The 23,075-nt window shown below is 38.8% G+C and overlaps 3 protein-coding genes across 6 annotated transcripts in view; 1 reads left to right on the top strand and 2 right to left on the bottom strand.

Annotated features, from left to right (window-relative positions):
• LOC144069365 (serine/threonine-protein kinase MAK-like) overlaps nucleotides 1-17,093 on the bottom strand; it is a 24,530-nt gene extending 7,437 nt beyond the window's left edge. Inside the window, exons 1-9 of one of the 4 annotated variants that reach the window (XM_077594719.1) lie at nucleotides 16,550-17,093; nucleotides 9,806-9,921; nucleotides 9,538-9,704; nucleotides 7,018-7,072; nucleotides 6,293-6,414; nucleotides 6,088-6,170; nucleotides 5,328-5,460; nucleotides 4,570-4,741; nucleotides 3,666-3,833 (exon numbers count right to left, since the gene is read on the bottom strand). In XM_077594719.1, the coding sequence (XP_077450845.1) occupies nucleotides 3,666-3,833; nucleotides 4,570-4,741; nucleotides 5,328-5,460; nucleotides 6,088-6,170; nucleotides 6,293-6,414; nucleotides 7,018-7,072; nucleotides 9,538-9,638 (834 nt within the window). In that variant the 5' untranslated portion in view covers nucleotides 9,639-9,704; nucleotides 9,806-9,921; nucleotides 16,550-17,093. Of the gene's footprint in view, nucleotides 1-3,665; nucleotides 3,834-4,569; nucleotides 4,742-5,327; nucleotides 5,461-6,087; nucleotides 6,171-6,292; nucleotides 6,415-7,017; nucleotides 7,073-7,996; nucleotides 8,015-9,537; nucleotides 9,705-9,805; nucleotides 9,922-16,179; nucleotides 16,300-16,549 lie in introns of those variants that run through there. The other 3 variants (XM_077594720.1, XM_077594721.1, XM_077594722.1) reach the window with 3 other exon arrangements.
• On the top strand, nucleotides 16,613-19,929 carry psmg4 (proteasome (prosome, macropain) assembly chaperone 4). The gene is made up of 3 exons (XM_077594724.1): nucleotides 16,613-16,865; nucleotides 17,284-17,359; nucleotides 18,768-19,929. The coding sequence occupies exons 1-3, from the start codon at nucleotides 16,713-16,715 to the stop codon at nucleotides 18,887-18,889; spliced, it is 351 nt and encodes a 116-aa protein (XP_077450850.1). The 5' UTR covers nucleotides 16,613-16,712; the 3' UTR covers nucleotides 18,890-19,929.
• The window catches only part of slc22a23b (solute carrier family 22 member 23b), a 42,855-nt gene continuing 39,597 nt past the window's right edge, over nucleotides 19,818-23,075 (bottom strand). Inside the window, exon 10 of the mRNA XM_077594723.1 lies at nucleotides 19,818-23,075. Coding sequence (XP_077450849.1) covers nucleotides 22,655-23,075 — 421 coding nt within the window. The 3' untranslated portion in view covers nucleotides 19,818-22,654.

Here is a 23,075-nt window from a genome sequence, read left to right as displayed (position 1 = left end):
CTAGCAGCATTTAGTGATTAAATACAAACACTGGAGCTTAAATACAAACACTGGAGCTTTTCAGATATCAGAATCGGGCCCACAATTGAAATATTATTTAGGAATATAGCCATATTATACTCACCAAAAATTCTTTTTAACTGTACACAATATCCATCCTCCTTTCTTTCTTCCTTCTTTCCTATCGCCATCGAAGCTAATGATGAAAGTCGAGCCTGTCCTGTCATATTTCCAGCATAGTCCGTTTTGAAAATGGCTTTAAATCAACACAACAATATACTATTTGATTGTGCAGCCAAGTTAGCGCACTGAAAGTGCCGCACACACCATTTTCTCGGCTGTAACAGGCTTGCTAGCTTCGGAGTTGACCGCCCTTTCTTAATGATGTCCATTTTTTTTCTGGAAAAGTCGGTCTGGAAAATAGCTTTGTGAGCAAATCTGCAACCAAATCTGTCGGCCATTGTGGGTGGTGTTTGCGATCTCTGGCTGCCTCACTATGGCTTTGGCCCGCCTACTAGCCAATCATAATTGGTGAAAGCAATGACGTATCCCAGCCAGCAAAATGCCAACGCCTATGAAAAATCATTGTGGGGTTGCCAACTCGAAATCTGATTGGTTAAAAGCAACAATCTTGTTTAATGCAGCAGACCCCGCAGAACTGATTGTGAAGGCTTTGAGGCAGATCTGATCTGGCAACAAATAATGGCTGAAATGTGATTGGTTAAATGCTTCAATATGAAAACACACATCTGGAAGCAGTGCAACCAGGGGGAAAAGCAATGAAAGGAAGCGAACAGACCATTTGGAATAATAAGTATTGATGGACAAAATATAATATGATTCAGATATTTCTTCGGCCAGCAGAGAAGGCCTTGAAGGCCCCGGGTTCAAATCCCAGTTGGTAATCATTTTTCCCTTAAATAAAAACAACCGTGTGTAGTCAAGACTTTCCAAAAATGACAAAGTTAAGTGTGGCCAATTCATGGTGCAGAGGTTTGTTCAAGAGACTGCCGTGTGGGCAGGCAGGTTTCGAATCTCGGAGGACGATGAACCATTTTGCCATTAAAAAAGACTAAGTCATTCAGTCTTTCCTTAAATAAAAGCACCAAATGACCATATATAGGCGGGCCGCCTCATGGTGTAGTGGGTCAGTCACCTGCCTGCCATGTGGAAGGTGAGGGTTCATGGCGGTGAACACCACCAGGAACCCCCCCAACTGTCCCTTTAAAATTGTTTTGCTGAAAAAAATGACTGTTTATTTTATTGAAAAAAGGATTACCCATTAACTGAACTACATAGTGTATTGATCAGTCAAATGAGAGCGGGATTCGAACCCTGGTTGCCCACATGGCACGCAGGTGAACAAACCTCCTCACCACAAATTGGCCACACTTTTCTTTGTCATTATTGGAAGGTCTTGACTACAAATATATAGAAACAACTAACGGAAAAAAATTCCCAACTGGGATTTGACCCAAGCCTCCCACATGGCAGTCAGGTGAGTGCACTTCTATGCCACGAATTGGCCACACTGCAATTTGTCATTATTGGAAGGTCTTGACTACAGATATATAGAAACAACTAACGGAAAATATTTCCCAACTGGGATTCGAATCCCAGCCTCCCACATTAGAGTCAGGTGAACAAACCTCGACGCTACGAAGTGGCCACACTTTACTTCGTCATTATTGGAAAGTCTTGACTACACATATATAGAAAAAACTAAGGGAAAATGTTTCCCAACTGGGATTTGAACCCCAGCCTCCCACATGGCAGTCAGGTGAACAAACCTATACACCACGAATTGGCCACATTTTACTTTGTCATTATTGGAAGGTCTTGACGACAAATATATAGAAACAACTAAGAGAAATTGTTTCCCAACCGGGATTCAAACCCCAGCTGCCCAGATGGCAGTCAGGTGAACGAACCTCTGCGCCACGAATTGGCCACATTTTACTTTGTCATTATTGTAAGGTCTTGACGATAAATATATAGAAACAACTAAGGATAAATCAACTAAGGATAAATGTTTCCCAACCGGGATTCAAAGCCCAGCTGCTCACATAGCAGTCAGGTGAACAAACCTCTACGCCATGAAGTGGCAACACTTTACATTGTCATTATTGGAAAGTTTTGACTACACACGGTTGTTTTTATTTAAGGGAAAAACGATTGCCAATTGGTATTTGAACCCTGTCTGCCCACGTGGCAGGCAGGTGAACGAACCTCTATACCAGGGGTGTCAAACATACGGCCCGTGGGCCGGAACCGGCCCCCAAGGAGGTTCGATCAGGCCCGCAGGATAATTTGAAAGTGGAAAAAATGCATAAAAGACATGGAATTAATATTTTTAATTCGCTGCAATTCATGGATTATCCGCTAAGGGGCGCACTCTTTCCATCAGAGTAGAAGACAAGCCGCATCACTGAGACAGACTGAAAACAGCAGACGGTATCAATGCGCCATCTGCTGCTTGTTACGACGTTGTTAATACTAATTCTACTGTTCATACAACTCCATAAATTTTCAGTATGTATTGTATGTGTATGTATGTTTCATGTATGAAGTTTACAGATTCACAGGACAGGCGAACACTTTCTTCATTACACATTTAAAATCACTCTCCTTAGTTTGTAAGGTGCACACAGGGATTACATTTAGATTTTATATGCGTATGTGTAAGTGGTTTAAAAATTCCTTTCTTTAAAAGTCTCATTTAATCTTAAAATGCATGACTATATTTTTCAGTACCAATTAAAGTTTTGTGCCTTTGTACAATCAGTGGGATCAGTTGCAATGTATATTTGTGAATGATAAAAGTCAATTGCACATTTGTCTAAGAAAATATATGAGGTGTTTCATGAAATGTTTTGTAAAAGGATAGTTCATTACATTTCAATATTTTCCTAATGTTCTTGTGCTTCTTTACACCAAAACAAAGGAAAGACATGATATTTTGGTTATTTATAGCAGAGCATGGTATGATTTGAATGGTCCGGCCCACTTGACATCTCCCTAGGCCGTATGTGGCCCACGATGCCAAATGAGTTTGACACCCCTGCTCTATACCATGGAGTAGACATACTTAACTTTGTCATTATTGGAAAGTCTTGACTACAAATATATACGCCTACGAGAAGGCAATGACGTATCCCTACGCCTGCGAGAAGGCCTTGGTGTCACCTAATCAAAATCTGATTGGTTAAAGCAATCGACGCTTGTTTATGCAGCAGAGCCTGCAGAATTGATTGTGAAGGCCTTGAGGCAGATTTCTGAGCCTGGCAACAAATAATGGCTGAAATGTGATTGGTTAAATGCTTCAATATGAAAACACACATCTGGAAGCAGTGCAACCAGCGGGAAAGCAATGAAAGGAAGCTAACAGACAATTTGGAATTATTTCATAAGTATTGATGGACAAAATATAATATATGATTCAGATATTTCTTAGGCCAGCAGAGAAGGCCTTGAAGGCCCTGACGGCACACCACTGATATATATATATATATATATATATATATATATATATATATATATATATATATATATATAAATGTCTTAGCTTTGGTTCTAATCATGTAATTTTCTTTAAAAAAAATAAATAATAATAACTGGTTGTTAACTGGCAGACACTACTATAATTAACATGGACAAATTTGTACCTGGGCAGCATTTGGCCTCTTCTTAGGGTCCCATTGCAGCATGTCTTTTATTAGTGTGATGGCTTCATCGCTGGCATTAGGAATCAGAGAGCTGAGGCAGGTCGGGACACATTTTGGGAAGCGAATGTTCATTGAGCTAGCTAAAATATGGCCCTCGGGCCAATCTGCCTTAAGGTGTTGAGACACACGAGGACAAAAACAACAGCAATCAATGAGTGAATCCATTCTCTAGAAATTTGATTACCGTAATTACTCGAATATAACACGCAGATTTTTGCTATATAATTAATTCCAATAGTTGGGGGTGCGTGTTATAATCAATAACTATTTTTTTTTTTTTTTTTTTTTTTTTTTGTGTCTTGTTACATGGCCCTTAGCCTGGTGCTTTTTCTTGCCAAATAAATTGAATTTAAATTGAATTGAATAAAATAAATTACAAATTTTCGATCGAAAAAAGCATTGTCAAACTCACTTTGACGCACGGATTTTACGTCATCTCGTAAAGCCAATCGGATGATGTGTTGTGGGAGGAAGAGGAAGTGGATGAAGGAAGCGTGGACGTTGATAGGATTCTCAACGAAGAGATGTATGAGAGGACAGACAAAGAGAGAGAGGAACTCTTCATTTGAAGGATTCTAATGAATAAATTTGTTTGAACAAAACAATTGTGAAACGAAGAAAAAAAGGTAAGATTTCTGATTTTCGTCAGCGGGAAATTTTAGGTGTGCACTATATTCGAGTACTGCGTTTTTCCAGATTTTTTTGGCCCAAAATTACCTGCGTGTTATTTTCGAGTGCGCGTTATATTCGAGTAATTACGGTAGTTTAGTTATACAAATGTACTTGAAAGTCAGTTGTTGAAGATGTAACAAAAAGTCCAGGAAGTTGTTAGATGTTGGTTCACCTTCTTTAAAGTTCCCAACACTTGACAGATCTTGAAGATCTCATCCACCTCACTATTACCAGGAAACAGGGGTCTTAGCGTGTACAGTTCGGCCATGATGCATCCCACTGCCCAAATGTCAATGGGTGAGCTGTATGATGTGAATTTCAGCAGAATCTCTGGAGCTCTATACCTATTAAACAAACAACTGATACTCACAACAATTCTTTGTGATGTGATTTATGGTTTGTCATTAAAATAACAACCTTAGTAATCATGGACAAAGTTCAATTTTCTAGGTTTTAACTGATTTGTTTATTACAAACAATTCCTGCCATAAACGAATCAGTTAAAACATAAATAAGAAGACAAAATTAACTTAATACAACTACTACAGGGCGGCCCGGTGAATGAGTGGTTAGCACGTTGGCCTCACAGTGGGGGACATGTTTTCAAATCCAGGTTGGTCCACCTGTGTGGAGTTTGCACGTCTGTGTGGGTTTTCTCTGGGTACTACGGTTTCCTCCCACATTCCAAAGACATGCATGGTAGGCTGATTGGACAGTCTAAATTGCCCCTAAATGTGAGTGTGAGTGAATGGTTGTTTGTCTCCTTGTGCCCTGCGATTGGCTGTCCACCAATTCAGGGTGTCCCCCCCTCTGGCCTAAAGTCAGCTGGGGTAGGCCCTAGCACCCCCCGCAACCCTAGTGAGGATAAAGCGGTTCAGAAAATGAGATGAGATGAGATAACTACTACAAGAAAGTTGAATTTTGTCTCACCATCTGGTAGACACATAATCAGTGTATGGAGGTTGTGAGCGAATTTCTCTGGCAAGTCCAAAATCTGCAATCTTAACCAGTTCTGGACCTGTGCAGAGCAAATTCTCTGGTTTCATATCCCGGTGGAAATATCCTGGAGACAAATGTATCGTTAAAAAACCTGCACCCATATGATGAAAGGTAATTTATTCATTGTAAATTTAAAATGGGTCTCCGAAAGCCTGTTTCTTAACTAGCTCCATGTTGGCAGTGCTAAGAAAAAATTATGCATTTTAAGTGATTTATTTGGAGTAAACACTCTAAATTTCCCCTGGGTATGAGTGTGAGCGTGAATGGTTGTCCGTCTCCTTGTGCCCTGTGATTGGCTGGCCACCAATTAAGAGTGTCCCCTGTCTGGTGCCCATAGTTATCTGTGATTGCCTCCAGCACACCCTTTGTACCTTGTGAGGATAAACGGTTCAGAAAATGAATGAATGGATTAATTTGCGGTATCTGTCACACTATTATGCAGCAAATGCAGACCAGATAAGAAATTGCATTAACAATATGGTCTCAGATTAACTAGAAGGACTAAAATGTTAAATGATCATGGAAGCAGCCTGTTCAGTGTGTGAAATTTGTATGAGTACTAAAATCCTCTGTTGATGTGTTTCTGAACCAAGCCAAAATTTCTAACTATTTTTGAACATTTATATCTCCAGAAAAGATTTTGAGAATACTACTTCTTAGTTGGGTAATGTAAGGAAAAATAGTTTCTTACCATGTTTATGCATAAATGCCAGGCCAGATAGGACTTGAAACATGATGTTTCTTATCTCGTTTTCTGAGAACATTGCAAAGGTCCTGGCAACATCAAAGGTGTCAATAAAATATATATTTAAAAGTAAGCTTATTATGCTAACGTATTCTTTTATTAGACCAAATTCCAGAAATCCAGTAAAAGCTAAATGGACATATAATTTTACCTCTCATTCATGAGCTGATACAAATTTTCTTTCATATATTCAAAGACAAAAAAGAGGTGGTCATTTTCCCTTATGACCTCCTTCAGTTTTATTACATTGGGATGGTTCAGTTTCTTCAGTGACTGCACATGGGTGAAAAATAATAAAATGAATAATCAGTTACAATTATATCCATTTGTACTTTATTCAGATGGCACAGCTGTGCGATTAATATTTATGTGGTGTCCTGTTCCATCCTGTTCTAATTGTGCGTCTTATATTTTTCCCTCACAGAGAATAGATCAAACCCAACTGATCTATCATATATGGTTACTGTTGTATCATACTTTGACTATGTTGCGTAGTTTGCTTTTGTCATAATTGTCACTTTGGTCTTTAAGAAAAAATTCCCCCAACAGCTGTGAAAATTAAAAAAAAAAATCTTAAAAAATGCTGCAAATGTGCATTGTGAAATCCTGTCAGAATCCACCATAATACACTTTTCATCGCAACAGGTGGGTGATTATTTATATCTCAAGTATTATGCTAGTTGTTTGTAGCAATAGTACTGTACAGTATACCATTTTGCAGCATTTGCAATTCTTACATTTGTGCATAGAGAAGAGAAGTGGGTAGTAGTAATACTGGGAGTAAATTGCAATTCTGTTCACTTCCATCAAAAATCATAAAATTAAGCACCGAGACAGTGTGTTCAGAGAGATATATCACATTGGTCACATTCTCACCTTAAGTTCCCTCAAATTCATGCACTCCTCCCAAGAATAAAATTTCCTCTTCATCCTGAAGAATGACACAATTATCAGGATAATGTAGGATTGTAGTGTGTGAAAATTGTTTTATTTTAAGTAGTGATTTTAATATGTAAAAGTTATCCTGGAATTTTGAATACAGCAAAGTCCCACGAATTTTCCCTGTTACTAGTCTGTTCAGATCAGATCAGATTAAATTTTATTCATCCATTTTAATCTATAATCTAATATGATCTGTTTGTGACTATACCAGCATTAATTAATTTTTTGAACTGCTTATCCTCACAAGGGTTGCGGGGAGTGTTGGAGCCAATTTCGGCCAACTATGGGTAACAGGCGTGTGAGACATGCTGAATTGGTGGACGACCAATCGCAGGGCACAAGGAGATGGACAACCACTCACACTTACACCTAGGGTCAATTAAAAGTGTTCTACCAGCCTAGCATGGATGTTTTTGGTATGTGGGAGCAAACTGGTGTACCTGTATAGACCAAACAAGCCGGGGAGAACATGCAAACTTCACACAGGGAGGACAGACATGGGATCGAACCCCTGATCCCAGTATTATGGGGGCGCCACTATATCAATTTGACAAAATCAAATTAATAGTTCTCTTTTAAAACATGGATCTGTCAAATAAGACTTTTTAGGATGGGGAACTTAAAAAAATCCAAATTTAGCCAAAGTTGAAGGTACAGTAATCCCATGAATATCGTGCATAATGTAGACCAGACATGGTCGCGATAATAAAAAAAATGCGAAGTACGATAACCCCTACTATGCCTACCATATTACATGTTATCGCGCCTATACAAAAATACAACTACACTAGCACAATTATCATGAAGTGCATTTATCAAATACTAGTTACTAGAAGCATATGAAAAGAATGTATTAATATCTAAATATCATCTATATATAAAAACATTGTAAATACTGTAATATTGTACTCACAGTGAAAGTAGATCCTCTTTGCTTGATATAAATCTAAAAAAAACGATTTTTGGGAGTTTTAGTCCAAGTCCTCCTGCAAAGTCCAGACTTTGAAGGGCAGCCTCCTTTCAGCGAGACACAGCTTTGCGTTCGGGATGAAACTATTTGTGAAGGGTTTCATGAACCAGGCTTTCCGGTTGCTCATCCAGTAGACAGGCAGCAAGGCTTTGTTCTTGTTTTTTAAAGTATGAGGGCGGTCGAACTTGTAGGTTAAGACTGGCTTTACCGTGAAGCCAGCCAGCAGCATCCCCACATATGATGAACATCAGACGATCCGTGTGAACCCTGGCACTTTCAGTTCATCTTTGAAAAATGTCAGTGAAGGCATCCTCTTCCAAAAAAGGCCAGTTTAATCCACGTTTAAAAAGTTGCTCCAGAAGATAACCAACCATTCTCTTGAATTATGTGAGGGAACTCTTCCTCGACATAGCGTTTCGCTGCCTCCCAGTCTGCCGAGAAGGCTCACTTACTCACGGGATTGGAACGAGGCTGAGGTTCATCTACATTGTCTTTGTCATGAGCGGGCATTCCACATCTTAATGATGATTTTATTCCTGAATGTTCGCATCTTCCTTGCTTTTTGATGTAATGCACGGTCGAGTCATTTATGATGGATTAGATGACGTTTGAGAGGCATTTTCAACACCGATTCAAAATCCATACAATGCTGGAAAAGGCTCGGTGTAGTCTTTCTGTGCGCATTGTGAAATGTATGTAATGTAATCTGAAGAAAAGGCACGACGTCTTTCTCGGCTGTTTATACTTTTATCGAGGCGCCATTCATCTTTTACAGTGAAATTTTGCTTCTGCGCTGAGTGCCACGACTTCCGCCATTTTTCATCTGGTGTCTTCTGTTTGCGAGTTACAGTTTTGATTTTGACATTTTGAAGAACCTTTTTTTGTCTTATATTTAAGATAAAAAGAATTCGATGTACTGAAGCTGGGAAGTGGTGAAGGCTTACAGTAATCATTAATTCATCTTCTGTACCGTGCATCCTCATGGGGGTTGTGAGGTTTGCTGGAGCCTATCCCAGCTGCCTTAGGGTGTAAGAAAGATTACACCTTGACTGGAACACAGAGAGACAGAAGACCATTCACACTCACAATCATGCCAGCACCAGTGGGATTCGAGCCCGTGCCTGCCCAGGCCGACGTCAACCACTGCCCCACGAGGCGGCTTTGAATGTAATTATATTATTTAATAAGGTCTTTCTGTGATCAGTTTAGTGATAAGATGGGCTATTTTACACTATACTTGTATTCATTCAGCCTTGCAATTGGATGGCTACGAATTCAGGGTGTCTCACGCATGGGGCCCATAGTTGGCTGGGAAAGGCTCCAGCAGGCCGCGACCCATGTGGGGATAAGCGGTATGGAAAATGTATGTACAATTCATTCACAAATTCAGATTATTATGTCAGATTCGAGAATATCCCAACATGTTTCACTTTGGCCCTGGCTCCTTAGCCTAAAACCATGCTGGCTTTGCTAGATCTACATACCTCTTTATTGCAACCAGCTCACCAGTGTCATTGCTCTTGCCCAAGAGTACACTTCCGTAGGTGCCATCTCCCAATTGTTTGAGCATTGTGTAGCGATTCATTTTTACAGCTGCAACTCCCCTCTTTCAAGAGGGGCTTCTGCAGTCTTGCACAGTGTAGCACACAGCCTATGTATAGCATTACAACAGAATTATTTGTTCTGACAGGCAGTTAGCTATCTACTTTCATAAAAAAAACTGAAATGAAAATTGAGTTGTTGTTTTTTTACCTGTCTTTCTGTATCGTTCTCAGGAGATCGGACAGCTGCAAGCTGTTTTAGGTGGATGGGGTTTGTTGGGATGCCTAACTCAGCTTAATGAAGACCTTCACGACCAAGAACAATCCCTAGCGAGAGGAAATTGATTAAGCTGACATGTTGTCTTTAGAGCATCTATAATATGTGACTGAAATACATCACTAAATGGCTTACACTTGTGAAAAACATAATGTCATGGCTCTCTTGATTTTCCAGTTATTTCTACAACTCTGATTTTTCTCTGATAGAGTGATTGGAACATATACTTCTTTGTCACAAAAACATTCATGAAGTTTGGTTCTTTTATGACTTTATTATGGGTGAAAAGAAAAAAGTGATCAAATCTGCTCGGTCAAAAATATACATACAGCAGCGCTAATATTTGGTAACATGTCCCTTGGCCATTTTCACTTCAATTAGGCGCTTTTGGTAGCCATCCACAAGCTTCTGGTTGAATCTTTGACCACTTCTCTTGACAGAATTGGTGCAGTTCAGTTAAATTTGATGGCTTTCTGACATGGACTTGTTTCTTCAGCAATGTCCACAAATTCTCAATGAGGTTTAAGTCAGGACTTTGGGAAGGCCATTCGAAAACATTAATTCTAGCCTGATTTAGCCATTCCATTACCACTTTTGATGTGTGTTTAGGGTCATTGTCCTGTTGGAACACCCAACTGCGCCCAAGATCCAATCTTCTGGCTGATGACTTTAGGTTATCTTGAAACATTTGAAGGCAATCCTCCTTCATTATCTCATTTACTCTCTGTAAAGCACCAGTTCTATTGGTAGCAAAACAGCCCCACAGCATAATACTACCACCACCGTGCTTGACGGTAGGCATGGTGTACTTGGGGTTAAAGGCCTCACCTTTTCTCCTCTAAACATATTGCTGCGCATTGTGGCCAAACAGCTCGATTTTTGTTTCGTCTGACCACAGAACGTTCCTCCAGAAGGTCTTATCTTTGTCCATGTGATCAGCAGCAAACTTCAGTCGAGCCGTAAGGTGCCGCTTTTGGAGCAAGGGCTTCCTTCTTGCACAGCAGCCTCTCAGTCCATGGAGATGCAAAACACGCTTGACTGTGGACACTGACACCAGTGTTCCAGCAGCTTCTAATTCTTGACAGATCTGCTTTTTGGTAATTCTCGGTTGAATCTTCACCCTCCTGACCAATTTTCTCTCAGCAGCAGGTGATAGCTTGCGTTTTCTTCCTGATCGTGGCAGTGACAAAACAGTGCCATGCACTATATACTTACAAACAAGTGTTTGCACTGTCACTCTTGGGACCTGCAGCTGCTTTGAAATGGCTCCAAGTGACTTTCCTGACTTGTTCAAGTCAAGGATTTGCTTTTTCAGATCCATGCTTAGCTCCTTTGACTTTCCATTGTAGCGTTTGTGGGCGTTTGCATCCAATGAGCCCTATTTAAATGGCCTCAGAGAAGTCACCAGCTGTAGTCACACATAATGGAACAAGAAGTTAAGAGGCCATGCTATGAAGCTCATTTCACTGACACACTTTTCTAAGTCACCAAAATTGCTAATTCGTGTTGCTGTATGTATATTTTTGACCCAGCAGATTTGATCACTTTTTCTCTTAACCCTTAAGTCTTTTTACCGGGGAAATGATACTCCGGGCCCGGTTCTGATGTCTAAAAAGCTCCAGTATTTGTATTTAATCAATAAATGCTGTTTTCGGCTGGATTTTACCCCATTTTCGGGCAATGTTTGCCCGTACGCCATTGACGTTCATCGCTGTCTTTTCCCGGGAAAATCACCCCCTGGCCTGGTTTTAATGTCTGAAAAGCTCCAGTATTTGTATTTAATCATGAAATGCTGCTAGGAAGTGGATTTTACCCAATTTTTGTGCATTAATTTATTGATTATTTTTTATGTGTCGCAGCTGTAGCTGCAGTAGAGGTTTTATAGCCATAAAATAGTTTTTGAGGGTTGGATTGATACGTTGAAGGCGCTACCAGAAAATGCACCGTTCGCCACTGATATATATCTATATCTCTCTCTCTCTCTCTCTCTCTCTCTCTCTCTCTCTATATATATATATATATATATATATATATATATATATATATATATGAGAAGAATGGATATGGTGATACTAATTTTTGGTTGTTAATGGCAAAGAGAAGGCACGATGGGAATGCAAAGAAAGTTGAGCAGAGTGGGAGTGAGAATGTTGATAAGGGTGAAGTGGCTGGGAAAGCAAAGCAAGCTGTTTTGTTTCACAGAAAGGAAGATGATGATATGGGTCCGGTGGGGGTAAAAGGTCACCTGAAAAAGGGAAAAAATTAGGGGAAATTATTGGTGGATACAGCATATCCACATTTGTACCCGTCATTGCCTTCTTTGCCCCTTGACTGTTTGACCAAGTCTGTAAGGGAATGGTCAAAAATGTGGGGGAAAATGCTATCTTCCAGGCCTAGTGCGCCACAATCAAGTGACGATTTAGCAGAAAGATATGATCTAAGTTGCCAACCCTAATGTAGATGTTGGTCAGCTGTAAATGGCGTCACAACACACAGATTTGATGTAGCGGAATTTGTCCAACAGATAGAAGAGCTAAGACGGTCTTATCATTTAAATGGGATAGAAACACAGCAAATTTGGATGGGTGTGTTAAAGGGTGATTGGCACATCATTAGGCGGGATTGGGATCCAAAAACCGATCTTGGGGCATTAGATTATGACAGCTAAATTATAGAGTGCATGGCATTATTGAATGCGACAGGGAGAAGTTTAAGACCAGCAAATTACACAGCTATTGGTAGAGCTAGGCAAGAGGATGGTGAACCATTTGAAGAATATAGAATTAGGATGTTGGCATGTTTTAAGGTCAACAGCGGCATCCTTGAATATCAAACTGTGGGTAGCGGGTACCAAGAACAGCTGAAAAATGTCTTCCACGCTCGTTCACATTACTTAATTAGGCAGTGGATTGACGAGTATTGGGTTGATAAGCCTACTGGCAGTCATGAACAATTGATAAATCAGGCTTTGCATGATGAAAGACTTCTGAAACTAAAGGAAAAGAAAAAGCCGAATGCTTCCTCATCAGATGGGGGGCTTTTTTTTACCAAAGTAAGTGGAGGAGCAGTCAAGGCTAATGGGGAAATGGTATAATACGTGGGAGGAGGAGGCCAAGGAGAGTTAACCAATATTTGAAAAGTAGCAAAATTATCTGATGGACCTGTGGTAAGGCAGAGCATATGTGTCGTGACTGCCCTTACAGTAAGACCTCTGGAAATAGATGCCCGTCTTCTTGACTGGCCGAGTTTTCTCGGGTGAAATTGGACAAGGGTCTGCAACAGGAGGACGTTGAACTAAATGGATGATGCAATTTATTACTGTTGTTTCATGATAACTATGTCATGGTGGAATAATGTTAAATGATTCTTGTCACTTAATGAACTTAACTTAAAAAAACTTAGCGATTGAGAGAGAGGTCTGCTAGCATCGAAACATTTCCTATCAAGGACATTGGCTATTCTAAACAACCCTAGATGTTCCTACCAAGAACATGACCTACCGCGATCAACTCTCGATGTTGATACAAAGAACATGGCTACTGCAATCAACTCTCAATGTTGATACAAAGAACATTGGCTACTGCAATCAACTCAAGATGTTGATGTGTTCATCGCTGTACTCTATTTAAATTTTGTCCCAAGCGAAGCTCTGGAGTCCATAATAAATCTGCTGACATGCCTCGGTCCTCTGTTGTCTTTCATAAACATTTGGCATCACATCACACGTGTGGTTCCTGCCATGCTCCGCATCGCAAATCAAATCCTCACGAGTGTCACAGGGGGCGCTGGAGCTTATCCCAGCTGACTTCGGACCAGAAGCGGGGGACACCCTGAATTGGTGGACAGCCAATTGCACGGCACGATGAGACGGACAACCATTAACACTCACACTCATACCAATGGACAATTTAGAGTGTCCAATCAGCCTCCTATGCATTTTGGAATGTTGGATGAAACTGGAGAACTGGAGAAAACCCATGCACGCTCGAGGAGAAAATGCAAACTCCACACAGGTGGACCGACCTGGATTCGAACCCAGAGCCGCGAGGCTGATCCGCTAACCACTCACCCACCGGGCCACCCCAAATAGAACAATGATCAATAAAATTAAGTATTTAGATTTAATGACAATGAAGTATTATTGATGGATGACATTCGTCATGCAAAATTCAAATTAAAAAGCTTGAAGGTGTATATTAAGATAATATTGCAAGATGTGGAGAGGAATGTTGTAATGGCTATCATATCTTTATACATTCCGAACCGCCTTTCCAAAAAAAATAAAAAAATAAAACAAAGATAATAGTCTGTTGAAATTAACTGTAAAAAAAATAATAGAGTCGATAATATAAAGAATTAATCGTTAAATAATTTAAAAGATAGATAATTAATTAGTCTAATTTAATGCACTTGTGGATGCCACAAAATCATATGTTTAGGAACTGGTATAATTATTTCAATCAGAAAGGTACACATTCCGTAAACACAAGGTTTAGACTTGAAAAATCATTTTCAAGCCTCTGCAAAGTGTTAAAATATATTCAGCTAATTTGCTAAATCACAAAATTATAATATAGGATTAAATGAGACCTAATATCAGGAGACTTTGACTAAAACCCTCGTTTATTATCGAAACCATTATTATGAGTTAACATTAATATAGTAATGAAGAGAAATATTTCTTATAATCACATGTATTCTTTCATTGGTTTCAAGTAAGTAGGTTTTTTAGACCAAACATCTGTGGAATTTATAGTCCTTTGTTTGGTTTGTAGGTAAAAAAATAGTCTTTTACATAGCTAATTCAATTATCTCAATGGGGTTGCCCAAAGGGAGGAATGGTGGCCTTGTTCCTGACTGTCGAAACAGGCAGGGGGATCACACCTTTGGTCACAAACTAGTCTCCTTGTCTGGGGAAGGCTGGCCACAAACAGGCATACAATAAAAACATTCAATTTAATTCAATTCAATTTGTTATGAATTATCACTGAAGTCATTCATGTATTAACATTTAAGATGTTTTTTACTTTTAGTGATTAACGCATGTATTTTTTGCGCATCAATCGGGTTTTATTGCATTGCCTCTGTTTATCATCCAAACCTCCAGAACAGAAAATGAACATGCGGCGTAGTGTGTATAAGGTTAAGAGCTAATGCCAACAGTAGCTATCTGATAGGGTTAGTTGGGGTTTCGGTTGGTTTTGTTATGCTTTTTTCCCCTGTGTGTCCTGTCAGAGTGATTTCCCATTGTGTTCACCTGTCGTCTCTCCTCCCCTGGTGTATCCCCTACTTGCTCCCTCTGGTGTTACTCAGCTGTTCCTAATTGTAATCAACCCCTGTCTGTGTATTTAAACCGTGTGTTTGTTACTCCTTGTTGGATCGTCTGCTTTGTTTGCGTCATCCTAAGTTGCCATGCCATGTTCCAAGTTCCTCGTTTCTCCCATGTCTTCCCATCAATTTTTTTTTTTGTTATTGGATTCTAAGTGCTTGTTATTTCCTTGATACCCTTGCCACATTTTCTTAAAAGTTTTGTCAGCACACTTCCTTTCCTCAATTGCTTCCCTGCATTTGGGTCCAATTTCGTTCCATGACCGAGCTAAGATATGACACTATCAAACTGAAACTTATGAAAAGTGACATTTAGAGAATCCAAATATGGATGAAAGCTGTGGGGGAATGTATTAAAAGTGACTCCATGTCCTGTACTAATTTGCAGAATATTTGCATAAAAAGAGAAAAAAAACTTGTGTTGTTCTGTTTTTTTTTCATTTTTTCTTATTCCATTTAAAGAATCGATTTATGCGCGAAATGTTGAACAATTAGTAACTTTGTTTAATTCATTTATTTAATTTAAAATATGTTTCCATTATTTATAGCTTATCAGAACATTAATACTACACCTAGTGCCAAATTGGTTATACTCAATATTGTCCTATTGGCTGCAATTGGACCCTAAGCCCCGAGTTTCACACTCTTGTCTTATATGAATATTTGAGAAAAAACTCATGCATAAAAGAGTTAAATATCATATATGGATATAGAGAATAATTATGCATGTATATACCGGTCAAACATGTTCAAATAAAATTAACAAATTAATTCATTCATTTTCTTTACTCCTTATCCTCACAAGGGTAGTGGTGGTTGTTGCTGGTGCTGATCCTAGCCAAAAAATGGGCACCAGGCGGAGGACACTCAATTGCTGGCCAGCCATATCGCAGAGCACAATAAGACAAGAACAATTCATGTTCACAGTGTGAACTTCACACACATACCCAGAGACAATTTAGAGTGTTCAACCAGCCTACCATGCATGTTTTGGGGATGTGGTAGGAAAACGGAGAAAACCCACGTAAGATCTTGGAGAAGATACAAAACCTGCACAGAAGGATGAAATCTACCTGGGATTGAACACACAATCCCAGAACTGTGAGGCCGACGTGCAAACATCTGGGCCTATAAGACCGCTTTACATATAAATTGTATATTTAAAATCATTTTAAATCATAACAGGCAATGGTTTAGTGGTTAAAAGTTGAATTGTGATCAAGATATATGCAACAAATACACTATTTATATCTAATGGATTTAAAAGAAAAGTTACCATAATGCTGTTTGAACATTGAGAATCTAAATTTGAGATGCAGTATGCTTTGCTTTAATGAACATAGTACGTACATTTTCTTTCCGGTAGACGGCGCTGCTGTGAACGGGAAAGCACAGCCAAAATCTGCATCGACTTCTTTGTTTTGTTCTTGTCGTTTTAACCCGGATGTCCTCCCAAGTTGTTGTATTCAAGTCGTGTTCCTTATGTTTTTTTTAAATGGTTTAAAACGGACAGATGATGGATTCTATTTCAGTTCACAATTTCTCGGAGAAATTTATGGACCTGACAGTTCATTTTCATGTCATGAAGCTGAGTGGTGCTTTTTTCCTCTGGGTTGGTTCGAGTCCACTTTTGTCTAACTTGGCCGTTTCAATGAGCAGCAGATATGTAAGTCACCATCTGTTTGTCAACAACTACAATTACCATCGCTTGTCTTTATAGGAAAATTACGTTTTAGGAAGGTGTCGTCACGAAAAGTATTTTCTTTTTGAATGTTGATTTGCTAATAAATGATCACGTCGTTGTTAATGATGTGTGGACTGTGAAGTGATGTTGCCTTTGTGGGCTTTGCATTTTGTGAAGCCATGTCTTTGTTTATGACCACATAAACCCGTGTAGTGCGTACCTCCTGTATTGTTTCTTTGTTTAATGTTTTGCCTGCTCAAATGCTAGAAAGGATTACGTCCATGATTTAATTTGAAATTAGGTTCTTTAATGATGGGATACAATTTCCAAATTTGGAGTGAAAATATCAGTTTAATATGATTCAGTGCAACTAAATAAACCATTGTCTTTCTCTCCACAGGGCTCAATCCCGTTATCTACGTTAGTGATGGGGGACCCTTCTGATACTGCCCCAAATTCTCTGGCACAGAGATTAGGTATATGGCTGTATTATTTGTTATTATTGATCAAACAGAAATGGTCCAGAATTGAATAGGTGTACAAATCTCTAATCCGCAAAAATATTAGGCACAGTACTTCCGGTGTAAAATGCTAATAATTTGACAGTCATTTAAGCATTAAAAAGCATCAATTTCTGTTAGGGCATCAATAAGATATTTATTTCGACACCCAATTATCCTTGTCAGTGTGACGGGGTGCTGATGCCAATTCTAGTTGACTCTAGTGGACTAAACACTGAACTGGTCATCACTCAGTCAGACAGACACCTATTCACACTCACAATCGCACCACCACTGAGTGGGAAACTGATCCCATGCTGCACGCATCAAAGTCAGGTGAATGACATACAATAAGAGCCCCACAGTTTAAATATCCATAATCCTCATTCAAATGTCATCCCTGTTGGAAAATGTCTAGAAGCCAACATCAATGTAAAAGCATGCATTGTAATCCAGGCCATTCTTTTTCTGAACCGCTTATTCTGACCAGGCGCGTGGGGGTTGCTGGAGCCGATCCCAGCTAACTACGGGCATCAGGCGTGGGACACCCTGAATCGGTGGCCAGCCAATCGCAGGGCACAAGGAGATAGGCAACCATTAAAGCTCACACTCATACCTTAGGGGTAATTTAGAGTGTTCAACCATTCTATCCTGCATGTTTTTGGGATGTGGGAGGACCGACCTGGGATCGATTCCTCGACCCCAGATCTGTGACGCCAATGCTAACTATTCGGCCGCCGGGCTACCAGCCAACATACAGTGGTACCTCGAGATACGAGCTTAATGCGTTCCGGGACTGAGCTCATACTTTGCACCTGTATTGTCTAACTTGTAAATATGTGTAACTATGCCTTTCCTGTATCTGCATTCTCACCCTCTTGCTACTGTGACAATGACATTTCCCGAATATGGGATGAATAAAGTTATCCAATCCAATCCAACTCCCTCGTGTAATGTCTCTACGAGCACTGAGCGGAACGTTCCATTTTTTCTGTGTTTTTTCCCCCCCGTCGCTAATACAAGAGGAGTACTACTTCCCGGGCAAGTTAGCAAGTGGTGGTGCGTTATCCTATTGTGGGGATATTTGTGTGCATCATTTTCGGAATATTTTGAAGGGAAAGCAAACAACCCTCAATAGGTTGCATCTGAAAGTCAGGGTGGAGGCGGGGCAAATAGGGCCAACCCGGGAGAAGAAAGGTATTAAAATTTAAAACAAAATTAGAATCAAGTTTAGTGTAAGGTTAGATTAAATTTATTTTTGAGTGTGTCTGCATCGTAATCCTAGTTCATTTAAATTTGTTTATATCATGTTACAAGCGTGTTGCCGTGTAAGAAGTAAATGATCTTAATGAACTGTAATAATCCTGAGTTTTTTGTTTTGCAGCAAAAAAGACCAAAAAGCAGGTGTTTCTCAGTTACAGCCTTCCAATGGGTGACTCCAGCCTGTCTCTGCTAGTGGAAAACAGAATAAAAAAGGAACTGGAGCTTCATCCGGGGAAATTTTAATTTTATTTTATTTTATTTTTTTAATCAACCTGCATGACCACCATGAATAGCAGAGTTAAAATATCTTTATTTGGTAATAAAGTGGAATTATTTGCATCCCGGCTAGGTTATTGATATGTTCCTGCCAATAATAAATAATAGCATTTTTAAATTACATAATTTATGAAGATTTGGGATTCTTTTAGTCATTTTACTTTAGGGCTAGTTACCTCTAAATATGCAAGTGAATTTGTGTGTCACTGTTAAATAAGTGGCAACCTAAGTTTTCCAATAATAAAATGTCTCTGTGAAGAAAGACACTTGTTTATTTACAAGATTGTTGCCATATTATTGTGTTGCTGTAAAGAAGACTGTATTTGTTTCCATAAATGATGCACTGAAATATCAGTCTGTCAGGGAGACAAATTTGATATTTAGAAGAGAATTATACCAGCGTTGGAGGACATTTTGTGACCTTTCAAAAACAAAATATGTACAAAAAAAAAAAAAAAAACATATTTTCTACCTTGAAGTCCCTTTACTTCTGCTAGTCCAAAACAACAAATACACACAAAAATATTTTATAATTCAAAATAAGTCTCAATATGACAACTGTGATTATGCCATGTATTCTTAAATTATCATAAAATACACAATGTATAATCAAAATCTTACCTATGCTCTTGGTTTATTATGTATTATTGATGAATATTTAGAGTGAAGGCTCATTTTACAATAATTTGGAAGCCCAGTTGTTCTCTAATTCTGGAATCTTTTTTCTCTTCTTTGATAGATGTATTGTTGACCCATGTATCAATAACCGTTGTATTTGCCATATCATGAGATACTTATTATCATGAGCCGTGTTTTGCATCCTGAGTTACTAATGCAGCAAAGCTACAGTTAACTGTTAATTTTTTGTTGCAATAACATCTCCATTACGTGCAAATTCACATCCAGTGTTCTTTTATTGACATAAGTTAAGTGATTTTATTATCAAAACATGTAAGCCTATGGCTTTTTGTACAAATGTATCATTAAAAAATAAGACTCAGAAAACATTTGGTGACTGGGTTGTGTTGTTTTGCTTAAGTTTAACTGTTGGAAATATCAAATCATACAGGGCAGGGGGTTCAAAATACAATACATGCTAAAGATGTACAAGGATGATGTTATTTTCCTTAAAATCTCCTTAGTAGTGGGACATTTTTTTAAAATATATAATTATGTATGATAACTTAGGTGTATAATACAACATCAGTGGAATGGTACATTAACACACCTTGTATGTAGTACGAAGGAATACCAATATGAATAAAACACTAATAACAAATAATCCTGTTCTAGGCAAACTGCTCTATTCTTATCACTAAGATGTACTGGAATTTTGCTTTTTGGCTAAAACAACAAAGTGAAAAAAAATGTCAAGTTAGATTTTCATACTGCCTTTAACTTCTGCTTGCTGATTCCAAAATTGCAGTCAGTTTTTTTTTATCTAGCACGTCATGTTTTTTTCTCCACAGCTCCTACTTGTTATGTTGTTACCACATGCACAAAATTTTAACAGTAGCTACACCATTTGAGAAAAATATATATAATGCTGTTACTATTAGAGTTCTGCCTGCTACATGTTTTCTTGTATGTCAATATTTGAATTTAAAAAGCAGTTTCTTACATACTCCGACCCAAACTAATACATGTAGTATCTTTCATAGATCATTGTACATATGTCAATAGTTGAATTTAAAAAAAAGCACTATCTAGAAAAGTGGTATCACACAGTTCAAAAGCATGACGTCATAAATAAAAACGGCTCAATTTAGGGTTCTACGCCCATTAATTTGAAACAGCTGTCATATCTAACTCAACAAAAATGGTTGTTCTCCAGTGTTATCATCAGAGGTGACTTACATAATTACAACAGTACAGAACACAGAATGAGACCCAAAGAAGGATATTTGCTAGTGATGGACGCAATTTTGGTGGCAAAATTGGGCAACATGAATAAATGTCCAAAATGGCTTATAAAGCCATTGCAAATGTTGAGAACGCATCATAAGACCCCATTAAAGATCATTTCAACGTCTATTCAACTTATACATGTCTGTTTCACATTATCGGCAGTCTCTAGTCACACGTAGAGTGCACCAAGGTTTCCGGTGGCACATACAGTACAACCATCATACACCTTAACAAACAGCTATATGCCCATTTTAAAAATTGGCGTCTACGCTTCCCATTGAAGGATAAAGTGCCGATGTGGTTCACAAATAAGAATAATAGCATGGAAAACTTTGTGCTCGTTCATGCAAAACAGTGATAGTGGTTGAACCAATCCCTGCATACGCAATGTGTTGGCTGAAATTCAGACACTTGATTGTGTTCTAGTGCAAAATTAACATTTAGAAAATGGCAACTAAAACACTGAGCACATTCTGATAGCTGCTCCATTTGTCTTCATCAGCTCCTTTTACCTGGGAAAGACTCATAAGAGTCAACAGTAGTGCACCACAGGAGACTTCTGATGAATGCAAATCAGATAATGCAGTGGATAAAAATGTTCAGGAACCCCTGACCATCTCAATTATTAAAATTTATGAATCACTACATTATTTGAAATAAGCAATTTTATTTTGATATATCAAAAACCCAATGAACAGAAAAAGATTTTAAAAAAGATGCCCAATATGCATCAGAACCAAAATAGTTTAGGTGTAAATATTTGCTTTTTTTGATCTAAATAAGTATAATGTTCTAGAAGGGATATACACTGGAGAACTGTATAATATCGTTTGCCAAAATATTGTAGAAAATTTGTGCGATGATCTAGAGTGGGCAACATATAAATCAAATTTAACTGAAATTTAGAGGTCTTGTAAGGATAAATGCTTCAAAATCTATACAGAAACACTGGAAGTCATTAGAAACATCTTAAGATGTTATTTTGGCAAAAGGAATATCCATTGAGAATTTTTTGGGTTTCACCTTTTCGCCTGTTGGGGTGTTCAAATGTTTCTGTCTGTATAAATTTGTTTTGATGTATATTGGACATCTTGTATTATTCCAATAAACTTTCTCTCACTTCTGAAATATAAAAACAAAGTTTGTGATGCAAATGCCTAATGATATATAAAAATAAATCATTAGGGGTGCCAAAACTTTTTCATACCAATTCTTGAATTAATCATTTTTCTACATATTAAAACGTTACTTTCATCAGTATTCCAACTTCAATTCGTGTAATAGATTTAGGAATATGTTTCACAATGAATAAATGTTCCCTTAAAAATTGTTGTATTACAAATTAAAAAGCCCTCGCAGTCCCATAGCTGTCAACTTTTAAGTTTTTCCCGTATTTTATACATTTTTTGATCATTTCAAATCGTCTACACCGTATAACAACTTTGGTACAGGATTTTTTTTAAGTACATATACGTTTTTTGTAAAATCGATCTCATCTAACCCATTTGGCTCTAATCCGGATCATCTCACGGTAGCAGACGAAAACGTCATCGCCGACTGCTAATAAATAGTATTGTTATGCTTTAAGCATGATACGTTCACGCGCATTCCCCTTTCACGTGTCTGCCTTTTCACTATATAAATATAGTGTGTCAGAAAGCCGTCCACTTTGGAGAAAATTTTAGACTTTTATGTGCGCGTTGCATTTGTACGCTTTTTTATCGCTTAATAAGGGGATTTGCAATCATTGATAAGGGGAGAAATTGGCCGAGGTTGACAGGTATGCAGTCCTGTTAAATGCTGAGCAACTCACCACAGTTATGCTTAAACCCCATTGGCCATTGCATGGTTGCCAATCACCTCCCCACCTGTCGCTAAGGAGTATGAGGCAGGTACAGCTGCCAGAGCGGTGGCTGCTGCTACAGTAGCACCACCTGTGGCGGACATGTGCAACGGTGTGTCGTGCACACGAGAGTAGTCCCTGTCGCTCTTGGCCAGAAGAAGATGCTGCTCTCCCGGATGAAGTAATGTTTGACGGGTGAACGTCTCTCCGTCTGCCAGGGTCTCAGGCAGTGGCTGACCCCGTGGCTCAGGAAGCAGCAGCAGGCAAATGATGCACAGCAGCGTGCAACATGCGAAGATCACATGATGCAAGAAGTAGCCCTTCTGGTTGTGGAGTTCCATGATGGGCGCAGTGAGCATGCCGAAGCCAGCGCTAGCCAACACCAGGCCTAGACCTCCGCCC

The sequence above is a fragment of the Stigmatopora argus genome, chromosome 24 (assembly GCF_051989625.1).
Source record: "Stigmatopora argus isolate UIUO_Sarg chromosome 24, RoL_Sarg_1.0, whole genome shotgun sequence".
Taxonomy (NCBI): Eukaryota; Metazoa; Chordata; class Actinopteri; order Syngnathiformes; family Syngnathidae; genus Stigmatopora; species Stigmatopora argus.
Note: the sequence above shows the minus strand (reverse complement) of the source record. Positions and strands in the feature narration are given on the sequence as shown.

What these genes read in the sequence shown, in the direction of transcription:
- psmg4 (XM_077594724.1), top strand. Translation starts at nt 16,713, where the DNA reads ATGATGGATTCTATTTCAGTTCACAATTTCTCGGAGAAATTTATGGAC. An exon ending in TTTCAATGAGCAGCAGATAT is followed by an intron (nt 16,866 to 17,283) that starts GTAAGTCACCAT and finishes TTCTCTCCACAG; the next exon opens with GGCTCAATCCCGTTATCTAC. An exon ending in TTCTCTGGCACAGAGATTAG is followed by an intron (nt 17,360 to 18,767) that starts GTATATGGCTGT and finishes TTTGTTTTGCAG; the next exon opens with CAAAAAAGACCAAAAAGCAG.